The sequence below is a fragment of the Macrobrachium rosenbergii genome, chromosome 28, assembly GCF_040412425.1.
Source record: "Macrobrachium rosenbergii isolate ZJJX-2024 chromosome 28, ASM4041242v1, whole genome shotgun sequence".
Taxonomy (NCBI): Eukaryota; Metazoa; Arthropoda; class Malacostraca; order Decapoda; family Palaemonidae; genus Macrobrachium; species Macrobrachium rosenbergii.
This window is the reverse complement of record NC_089768.1, coordinates 733,668-745,688: the sequence shown is the minus strand read 5'-3', so window position 1 is coordinate 745,688 and position 12,021 is coordinate 733,668. Positions and strand designations below refer to the sequence as shown.

General features: G+C 45.5%; 1 protein-coding gene across 1 annotated transcript in view; it reads right to left on the bottom strand.

Annotated features, from left to right (window-relative positions):
- LOC136853966 (uncharacterized) overlaps positions 1 to 12,021 on the bottom strand; it is a 222,665-nt gene that overhangs the window by 195,481 nt on the left and 15,163 nt on the right. Inside the window, exon 2 of the mRNA XM_067129883.1 lies at positions 6,783 to 6,928. Within this exon, the coding sequence (XP_066985984.1) occupies positions 6,783 to 6,928 (146 nt within the window). The remainder of the gene's footprint in view (positions 1 to 6,782; positions 6,929 to 12,021) is intronic.

Below are 12,021 nucleotides of genomic sequence, written 5' to 3'. Positions count from 1 at the left end.
AAGTGGGAGGCTCTTGCGCCAGGACTTGTGGCGCATTCAAAGGAAGCGCCTCCGCAACAGGTGCTCCCGAAGCAGCACGAGCGCCACAAAAGAACTGAATAAGATCCGTCAATTTGTCCATAACTTGAGCGACAAAACGGGGATCTTGTTGACCGGTAGTAGGAGGAGGCACTATCTGCGATGAAGCTGGACGAGATGTAGGCGCTCCTGGTACGAAATCACGCTTATTACTAGCAATGGTACGCGTAGGTTCCTTCCGACGAGGGGGAAAAAGCTTCAGGATCCTCCCAGAAGCTACAGCCCGCTTGTGGATCCGTCAACGATCTTTTCTTAGGAATCGCTGCAGGAGAGACGGCGCGAGACCTCTTGAGAGGGCGAGAAGAATGCTTGATGCGCCCACTTCGAGGAGGAGTCAAAGAATCAGCACCACTAGAAGACACATCCCCAGCAGCGCCTTTTCTATGGCGTGCGGAAGCATCCTGGGATTGCACAACAGGAATACTTGAGGGGGTGACTGTTGGGAGCAAGCCCCACTCGCCTCCTTTCGGTTTTCGACATGCCCTCTCCTGAACCAGGGGAGTCCGACAGAGGTCTAGACCTGGGAGAACGAGTGGGCCGAACAGACACCTCCTCCACTAACACTTCACTTGAGGAGCCAACTTTTCAATGGCTTGGCCCATCGTCTGGATGGCCGAAAGCACTGCTGAAAATTTAGTGTCCATCTGGACTTTTAACTCTGACACGGTGATAGGATTGGGATCAACAGGGTCGGACAAAGGAGAGTTAATAGGAGAGGGGTTAACAGATTGAATTACCTGCCCTACAGACTTAGCAGATGATGATCTCTGCGAAGCCTTCCTAACTCTGTCCTTTTCTAACTTTCGTAGATATTTCTCTAAGGCTGACCATTCATCCGTTGTTAGATGCATACATTCCTCACATGTATTCTCTGAATTAAAAAATTTACCCCTACATGAAGTGCAAACTGAATGGGGTCGATAGTCCTTTAGGCAATCGAGTCCTACAGCCTAAAGCACAATATCTATACTGAGAACCAGAATCAGACATATTGTACAATGAATTAATTCCAACCACAAATTGCAAAGCGCTAGCTAGCAAAAAACCACAAAGAAATACTTAAGTATAACTTGCAGACAAAAAATTAAACCAAAAAACGAGACCGTTTTGCCGGTCTCTCGGCAGAAAACTTAATGGGTTCTAGAACATTGTTGGGATAGTTCCTTGTTACCTATAGAGGGCGCTGGTAGAGGGATCACCTAGGTGTTTATAGCGCTAGTGCGAAATTTAAAATTCTGCCATGACGTCAGAGACGACAGCTATATGTAACTACCACGTAAGTTCTATAAGTAAAATGTATTTTTCCTAACTATACAAACCTGAGGTCTTTTACATTAGGAATTACTTTCAGGCGTAGGCTGGAAACGGCCGTTAAACTCTTGAGCAAGGTGGTTAGGCAGTAACTACCTCCAGGTAGGCGGGGATACCCGCCTGCCCGGATCTAAACATTCCAGTTTGCCTTTCAGTACAGGTTCAGATTGAGGGGTGGCATGAGGTGGGCATAAAGTGTAAAGGACCTCGGGTTTGTATAGTTAGGAAAAATACAATTTACTCTAGAAATTGTTATTTGTTCCAACACAATATACAAACCCTCGGTCCTTTACATTAGGAAGACTCACTGGTTGGAGGGAGGAATCTGAGTGAGTCTCCTGAACTGACTGGAGTTCTGCACACCTGGGTTACTCCTCCTGGTCGAAAGAGCGAGGAGGAGTACCGTGCCTCTGACATATTGATCGGAGTGTAGGAACTGCAAGATCAAATGTCAGGTACTGGACCTTTTCGCATGAGTGAGGAAACGTAACTCCTACGAAATAGGTTGGAAGGATCTAGAGTCGGAGGCAGTAAGGAAAAGCAGAGATAGGGTTCCCTTACTGCCAGTCTCTCCTTCCTCCCCTTGCTAGAGGAAGGAGCGGAATTGCTCCTATGATTCTATAAGAAAAATAGAACGGATGCTTGATGTGTAGTCTTACCGCATCAGTGCCAGTTCCAGCAGCTATTGGTTCGAGTCCTATTCTCATCCCTATGGAGGAGAAGTTGGAGGACGGAGGAGGAGGAGGAAGAGAGGCCAGTCACTCTCGGAATCCTTCTCACTTCCAGAACCAACACCTTAGGCGAGACGATACTCGTCCTCTTGAAGGAGCGGGTAAGACAACACAACTTGTTGAGCAGCCACCACAAAGCCAAGGAAAAAGGGTTCCAAGGGCCTGTGGGCAAGACCGAAGGAAGAAGACAAGAGTGTGGTCTAAGAGACCATGTTTTGCTTCCAGACCGACAGAAACTTCCGGAATGCGAGGGATGGACCAAGCCATCGACTTCGTGAGCTCTCGAGTGAAAGGTACCGGTATCGTCGTCGTCAGCTGCCAAGTACCTCCTTTGATCACTTCACAATGTCAGGAGGAAGATGTGTCCTTAGACACTTCTTCCTTGGGAAAGACAGTACTAGTGAAAACGTTGACGACATCTAGGTTAGAAATGTTGAGCCTTTCGGAAAGTACCACAGCTCCCAATAGGATAAAGTAAAGAATGATCTGGATCATCAACACAAAGTCCAATGAGGAGGGGAACTCGAACCCGACAGTGGATGCCAATGGATTCGGAGTCCACCTACGACATCCGAGAAGGAGTCAAGGTATGATCCCCATCCCTGTTCTTCCATCTTCTATGCCAAGGCCAGGGTAAGATGAGAGATGGTCCTAAGAGGGCATATCTCTACCCGACGACTCTCGTAAGGCGCATGCAGAGCACGGACAGGAACCCTAAACGAGAGTCGCATGCCACCCAGGAAACAGTTCCCTGGGACAGCACGACTGAAGAAGCTTCTCGTCCGTAGCTAACTCTCGACTGAGGAGACGAAGGCTACTTCAGATAGAAGACTAGATCGCAAGGGCCTACGTTCTTCACAAATGAAAGGGAGAGAAGCAACCCTCGGAGGAGAAGACAACAAAGTCCAGACTTGACGAGCGACTCTGACCCGAGAACGACACCACCAGCGAAGACAGATCCAGTCCCTGGGACAGTGTTGCAGAGGACTTCAAGGGATATCCAGCTATATCCATTGCCGCTCGGCGAGAAAGCCTGTGCTTGCAAGGAAAGCTGGAAAGTCTCCCAGTCCTGAACACACAGGGATGTACTGCCTCAAGAACCGCTTCTTGTGTAGCTGCATAGGAGGTTGGGTCAAGCGTCTCGGCACCCAGACACCCGGGCGTCTCAGCACCCAGACACCTGGGTGTCCTGGCAACCAGACACCTGGGTGTCTCGGCACTTTCTCTCATCCTGTCCCTCTCGTAAGGAGAGCGCTTGTAATTCGTAGAATTTGAGCTACCAACGAGGCTTCCAAAAATCGGGAGCGGCTGCTTTGTTTCCTAATAGATCAAAAGAGCCAAGCACAGAACCAGCCTTAGACACAGACTTCCAAGACTGGCAACGAGGGCGTGGCATCGAGAGGCTGCGCTCTCACGGCCCACGAAACGCAAGATCCCACAGGAGAATGCGAATCGGTTCCCGCCCCAGGGCGGGAAGAGCCAACAAGAGAGACGTCTCCCGGAAGAGAGTCAGTCCCTTAGAAGTTCCGCAGGACTCACAAAGGAAATCTCTTCCCTGCTTCTTCTGATGTTCAAACCGACAGGATCGAGAGACCAGGCTGGGAACCTGTCCGAGCACTGGCAAACACTCGGGGACCGCTTGCGGTGCTGGCAGGAAGAGGAGCCGAGACACCTGGGTGCCTCGGCCCTTTCTCTCGCACTGCTCCCGAACTGGGCCAAGGAAAATCTCTCCAGACTAGATCGGGATACTCGATATTCCACAGAATCTCGAGCACTCGGAGCTGACTCGCGATGACCATTCCCAGCTGCAGCCCGTCTTAGAGGCTGAACCTCTAGGACTGGGAATGGGATCGCAAACCGAGGTCTGCGTGCCATGCAGCTTCAGAAACACAAAACCCAGGGCTATGCGGTCGGTTTTCTAACCTGAAGGTCGGGAAGAGCCAACGAGACCCACTGCCTCCTTGGAAGGAGGCAGTCCCCAGACGTCCAAGGGCATCAAGGGAAGAAGCAGCCTTCCTCTCCTTCAGGCCGACGGGGTCTGTCCGATTCTCAGGAACCCCCTTAGACCTGGGAGAGGAAGGGAAGACGCAGCAGAAGATGCAATCGAAGATATGATGAAGAAGACGGGCATTACTTCCACAGGGCAAGCTTCCTTCACCTCCACTCCGACGTCTTCTACAGGATGGTGGATTACGAAACATCGTAACCTCCAGGGCAGTCCAGCAGGAACACAACGGACGCGGCCCAGGACACCACCACCAGGAGAAGCAGCAGGCACGATCAGGACAGCCGATGAAGGAGCTACGGCAGCGGTTCAGAAGGCAGGAGCTACTGCAACAGACAGGAACATCACCTCAACAGGGCGACTTCCTTCATCTACACGCCAACATCTTCTACAGGGTGGCGGACATCGTAACCTCTGGGGCAGCTGGCAGGAACACAACAGAAGCGGCCCCAGGCATGACCGCCAGGAGGACAGACGATGCAAGAATTACGGCAGAGGTTCGGAGGGCAGGAGCTATTGCAACGGCCAGGAACGTCACTTCCACAAGGCGACTTCCTTCCCCTTCACGTCAACATCTTCTACAGGATGGCGGACATCATAACCTCCAGGGCAGCTGGCAGGAACACAACGGAAGCGGCCCCAGGCACGACCACTAGGAGAAGTAGCGGACATGATCAGGACACCCGATGCAGGAGCTGTGTTAGCGGTTCGGAAGGCAGGAGCTACTGCAACGGACAGAAATGTCACTTGAAAGTCACCAGCAGCGACAGGAACGATCAGGGCAGCTGTGGCAGGAGACCAGGAAGAGCAGCCCACAGCCTGTCGTCGAGTTGACAAGAGCATAACACAGGGAGCAGCAGGAGCAGATGGACCACAGATACACCGGAGGCATTGCAACAGCATACATGAAGACCAGCAATGACAGCGATCGATCCACATCGGCGGGAAAGAGTTAGAATGATCCCGGCGTGGAAATATGTCATCTAACCAGGTATTGTGGAGTCGATCCGAAGCAACACTGAATGAATGCCGGGACTGCTTCATACCTGGTTGAGATATCCTTCGATATATCCAGCCAACTACAAGCTGTCTGCGATGCTCACTGTCAACCTGAAAGAAAAGCAAAGATGATTAGCAGAGGGAGATTCCTCCTGCTACAAGGGGGAACTGCCCTACGCAGCGGGAGGAGGCACTCTACAAGAGGTCACCCGATCGCTCCCCGCCCCTGGACTTTGCCCGACGAGCGGGTGAAGAGGGCGAAGGAGAGAGATCTACTAAAGGGGAGGAAGAACATATGGGAAGAGAAAAAAGGACGGAGGGGAGGCCACCAAGGGCGCCATGGAAGCAGAACATATTGACGACGACCGCAACCTCCCACCCGGCCCGTAATTCTCAAAGCGCAAGCAGCGAGCAACACTCAGCATAAGTAAGAAGGTATTAGTGATGCCCCTTATACACTGAGGGCGGAAGCCCAAGAAGGGAACGAACTCTTACGTCCCAATGAATGTAGGGGTGAAGCTATTACGTCCCAAACTATATCTCCGAAAGTACAGGGGCGCCTTCAGTATTTACGTAAAGGGCTGCTGGAAGAGAAGCATTACCACTTGGTTACGCTACTCCAGTTACGCCCTTGGCAGTCAAACCCAAGACACAGGCAGGGAACAACGGCTTATGCAAGGTTATCACAAATCGTGGGTTTGTATTAATAAATATCAAACACACGTATATATAAACAAAAATACAGAAAGCTCCAACCGGGATAATAAGAGCTTAACGACAGTCAGGCGGAGAGAACGAAAACACGTCAGCAACGCATGATGGCCGAAAGCAAACTGGAATGTTTCAGCCTACGCCTGAAAGTAATTCCTAATGTAAAGGACCAAGGGTTTGTATATTGTGTCGGAACAACTTAATATTATTTGAAAATTAATACTGTAAATCATTATTTTATCATAAAATATATATGTAGGTACAGTACAGTATTTAGTCATGAAAATAATATGAAAATACAGAATACTGCTCTGAGAAAAAATCCACAAATGGGTTAGTTTCCCTCAAAGAATTTATAGATAGGTTCCACAGAAAATCCTGCGAATTGCTGAGTCTGTGAATCGTGAGAACGCAAATACAGGGGTTCACTTCTCTCGTAAAACATCAACATCCTGCTAACACGGTAATTATTCTTATGGAACTTGACGTTCTTAGTCCTGATTCCAGTGGAAGGCATCCTAGGAAAAATAAATGTACAATACCATGATAGCAGCAAACAGCCATGAATTACCAACAAGGGCCTGTACACAATGGCGGCAAGGAGAATTCTGACTAGAGCTAAAAGATTCAAAACACACCTGGTGGCAAACAGGTGCACTAGACAGTCATCTGGGCAGCCATCTGATCTTTTGTTTGAATGCTGAATTGCCTATCGGCACAGAGATATAAGCTATCTTTAACAGGAAAAGATCTGATTCATTATCCGAACAACCATGTATCAATTATGATTACCCTATGGAAAATAACCCAGTTAACCTAAAAGGTTAACTACTATTAATCAGGAGTGGCCAGTATTAGATGATAATGATGTAATAAACCATTTTAGTTTTCCTATCAAAGAATTTATGAGTCCAACGGGATACTTCTAAACTAACATGTCTACTTACCTTCGTTGTCAAAAGCTTTGTTAACCACAGTATTATTACATCCTCTGAATCCTCAGCGGGAACATCACTGGGGTCTGAAAATAATTTCTTTGCCTGCTCAAGACGATCCAACAGAGATAATGACCCTCCAGCAGATTCTGTTGATTCTTAGAAAGAAAAATCCAGTTACAATCATTATATCATGCTGTATTAACATTATACAAAACATCTTTAATGTAGTTACAAGGTTTCAATGTACACAAAACATATTACATAAGCTATCAATACTAATGGTAAGTGGAAGTGAAATAAATATTTAATAAAAAATATAAATACTTAATTTACGATTTATTTTTTAAATGCTTACTGCTCCATTATATAGCTTCCCTGTCAGCAGTATTTCAACAGACTGAAGCAAAAAACAAGAACTTTTGGTTTTCTATGACGATCCGTCTTCTATCCATCTTACTTACCCCACCTCCGACCAGGGGACCGATAGGTACAAACGCTCATTGCTGGTCAGTCTACTTCTGTCCACTTTGAATGTGGGGAGGTAGGGAGGACAATTTATATAATGGAGAGGTGGGTATTTAAAAATAAAATTTAAATTAAGTATTTATATCTTTGAAATGAACCTTACCTCTCCATTATATTCCCACACTTGAAAAAGGAGGTGGGCAAAGTGGAGATCAGCCAACTCTTTAAAGGCTACTTAGTAACAAAACAAGTGTTTGTTTACCTAGTGAATTCAATCCATTGGCTATTACTGCCACCTTAGGAGGATTGTCACTCGGGTAAGAGGTCCTCATCATGAAGATACCTGAGGTCTCTTTGGAGATAACCCCTCTTTTGCAGAAAGAGGGGTAGGGTTACTGTGACAAAACCCTACAGAGCCAACGATGGATAACTAACAAGTACCATGCCACTGAGTGACTTCAATATCTTATCCAAGGATGAGTTCTTTCCAAATTAAAAGTTTTAGACATTGCTCACGTGTTTACCTCCCATTAAGGATATAAATTAGCAGGAAAGTCCTTAACCAAAGACCTACTGAAAAGGACATTGCATTCGTACTCTTCAGAAGCTCTGTTTCCAAATCACTATACATAGAACCTTTACATTAAGTTTAATCCTTTTAGTGCTATTCCAACAATTCTGAAAGTCCGTACTGGGCTCCCAAGGGGTCAAGTTCCTCATCCCCTAGTGACTCCAGTAAAGATACTGTTGTAGGTAAAGGCCTAGCCCAAAACTGTACTTAGCCCAAAATAAGGCAAAAATAACTGCCTTGTCTTAGCAAGGCCTACCTTATCTGACTGGCTAAGATTGTGGCTCTCTCACTCTTTAGCTGTGTCGAAGGCTACTGTGAAGTTTTCATAGAAACTTTTTTACAAGGAGCTTGTTCTAAACCGTTCAAAGGGCAACAAAATAATGAACTGAAGAACCGCACACAGATTCCAAGGTAAATTACGTAGCAGAGACCTGGGAAACTCCACCTTAACACCTTGAAAAACATCTAAATGTCTTTGTCCTCAGACAAGCCTATACCCAAAGCCAACATGGCTTTTAGCCTTAAAGGCTGCTACCAAGAAGTTTCCTCATGCTTGAGAAACAACAGAAACCTAACCATATTGTTTACAGGGGTATTGGTGTTGGAAAAAACTCTTCGCGTGGGACCATGACTTAAACCCTGACCACTGGTGTTGGCAGAATCGATTAGTAGATTCTCTCTGAGCACTGATAATCGCATTACTGCGAGATCTTACCTTGAGTTCACCAGAACCATGGACCATAGGATTGTGATGAAACCTTTCATCTCTTGGTTGCTTGCATCCACCACTGAAAGAAACTGGAAACCCAGCCCTCCCTGGTCACCTGGGGTAACAAACACCAAGAGAAAACTTACAAAGTTGCCCTAATACACTGATGACTTCCTGATACCTAGCAAAAGTAAGAAAGGCATGACAGTCTAGACCTACCAGGGAACAGCTTGGTGTCCCTGCCCAAGCTAGAGGACCCTGCACTGGTGGACATCAAATTGGCAAAAAGAAAACTCCCCTCAGTCTTAAGCAGGTCCATGACAAGGGATCCCCACAGCCCCCTGTCTACAGCCAACCTCTTGCTGTTGAACCCCTTCCATTGCTATTACTTATCTCAGTGGCTGAGTACATCCAATAAAATTTTCATAATGAATAATTACCTCCAGTAAGGTTATAACTCAGGATGAGGTTACCTGTGTTAATTTGACCAAATAATGGAAAACGGGGCAGTGCATTTAGGCATAGTAGTGTTTGCTCCTCCTTATACATAAAATGATTAATATTGTCTTTAATAGGCTTATTTTATTTGAGTACACTCTAACTACCAAACCATGGCATAAAAGTGTCAAACTCAATACCTTTAAATAAGGTCCAGCCTGCATTTAACAACCCTGAAAAAGGAAATGCCTCAAAATAGATATTTTTGCTTTCAACCAAGGTCAGGAACAAAAGACTATTACCTTCAATGCAAAAGGCAGCATTCTGCAACACTTGGAATTCTCCTACCATTTCACAGGCCCTAGGGATACCAAAAGAGGGTTTAAATGCTCCAAGAGGCTTTTACTGAAGACTCAAACAGCTTTGGAGGCAAAAATTAAACCCAGCAAGGTTCCCAAAAAGTTATGGTGTACCAGGGACCTTAATTACACCCTATAGACCTGCTGGGGTCCAAGTTGTAAGCAATGTCTTGTAGAGCATTAACTAAAACATAGGAAGACAAAGAACTAAAACCTCTAATAGCTGGAACCGACAGCATTTAGAGTCACTAGGAAACTAAGGACTTAAAAGTTGCCTATAGAGGTGTATGCCCGGGAAAAGAGGCTAGAACACTCCCAATATCAGCAGAATTATTACCATTAGAAGATTATACTACATACAGTAAAGCGGTGATTTAGAAGAAATGGCAAAATGACTGGAGGGAAAGCAGTCTTAACAATAAATTAAGAGAAATAAAAGAAACTGTAGACCCGTGGCCATCATCCTATCAGAATTGCTGCAGGTTTTCGGTAATGTTGACACAGCTAAGAATTGGTCACACTAAACTGACACATGGTTACCTGATGAGTAACCCCCATGCCCCTATACCTATAAAAAATATGTAATGTACAAATAACAATAAAGCATATTTTAAAGGTATGTCCAAAATATAGAATCCAAAGAGACATTTTATTTAGAAGATATTCCTTTAAAGATATACTGTCAGAAAATGACAAATTTTCACTTTTTAATATTTTAAAATCACTTAAATTCAATCATTTATATGATAAAATATAAGATTAATACAATAATTTATAATATATTCCTAATTAACTTAATTAGTTCTTAGATTAACATATGTCGCTAGTTTTAATTAAATTCTTAGAGTTTAAATAGCTTGTCTAATCCTTTGGGCCAGCCTTAGGAGAGTTAATATTAACTCAGTGGTCTGGTTAAACTAATGTTAAAAAAAAAAAAAAAAAAAAAGCCCAACTCCAGAAGAGAGAAACTAACCACTACCTCTGAAAACTTTAGTAGTTGAACCTCTTGCAAACTTGAGGATAGATCCTCTGTCCGCACCAGACAAACCTCGCTCTAGCACAAGTTGGTTATGGTGTAAGCGTGAACATCAGAATCATGTGGAAGTTTTAAAAGAACTTCCTAAAAGAAGGTTTAAAAGAATTTTCTTAAAGGATGTTCCAGGGAAATATACTACAGAAGGAATAGAACCAAAAATCAATCCTCCTACAGCCACCAAGGTATACTACTAGGAGCATCCTATATTCAGTGGATCCTCTAAACTTGATAAGCATCTCTCTTCCAATCACAAAATGAGAGATTAAGGGTTCATAACCAACTAATACTGCTGAAAAAATCACATTTTTTAAAAGTAAATTGTATTTTTCCTAACTATACAAACCCGAGGTCCTTTACATTAGGAATTACTTTCAGTGTAGGCTGGAAACGGCTGTTGAACTTTCGAACAAGGTGGTTAGGCAGTTAACTACCGTCTGGGAGGCGGGAGTACCACCTGCCTGGATGTAAACATTTCAATTTGCCTTTCAGCCCAGGTATCAGATTGAGGGGTGGCATGAGGTGGGCATGAAATGTAATGTAAAGGACCTCGGGTTTGTATAGTTAAGAAAAATACAATTTACCTTTAAAAATTGTGATTTGTTCCGACACGATATACTAACTGTTGGTCCTTTACATTAGGAAGACTCACTGGTTGGAGGGAGGAATCTGAGTGAGTCTCTATGAACTGACTGGAGTTCACCACACCTTGTGTTCCCTTCCTGGTTGATAGCGCGAGGAAGGGAAAACTGCCTCTGACAAAATGATCGGGTTGTAAGAAACGCGGGATCAATTGTCAGACTTCTGGGTCCCTTTGCATGAAAGAGGAATCGTCAGTTCACGCAAAGTAAGCGAGGAAGAACTTGGAGTCGGTGACACTAAGGCAATCACAAGCATTGGGTTTGTCTTATTGTCATGGTCTCCTTCACCCCCTTGCAAGGGGAAGGAGTGGGGTTGCTTCTATAAACCTGAATGGAAAATAGAATGGGAGCTCCCGTTGGGTGCTTACCTGCATCGACCGCCAGATCCAGCATGTAACGGCATGTCTGCTCCCTGCCCGTGGGAAGAGAGCCAGGATGGGGAGAAAGAAGAGAGGCCAGTCACTCCACATTCGTTCTCCCAATCATAACTGTACATCTTAGGCGAGATGCAAACTGTCCTGTTAGAGGAGCCGGGTAAGCTACACAATTTGTTGAGCAGCCACATACGACACAAGGAAAAAGTGTCCAAGGACTTGTGAGCAACATCCTGAAGGTAGGAGGTGAAGGTGGTCTGTTGGGACCACACACCTGCCTTTAACACCTGAGGAACCGACATATTCTTCTGGAATGCGAGGGACGGACCAATGCTGCGGACTTCGTGAGCTCTCGGACGAAGTGTACCGGTGTCGTCTTCTCCAGCAGCAGAATACGCTCTCCTTATCATCTCATGAACAAAGCCAGAAAGAGATTGTGTTCTTGGACACTTCTTTCTTGGTCGAGCCAGTACTGACAAAGAGTTGTCGACACTCAGGCTGAAAACGTCGAGTCCTCTTCAGATAGCGCTGCAGCACTCTAACAGGGCACAGTAGCATCTCGTCTGGTTCATTACCTACAAAGTACTCTAGGGAGGGGATTGTGAAGGACTCAAACCGTGTCATGGACCGAAGGATTCTGAGTCTCCGCTACGAAATC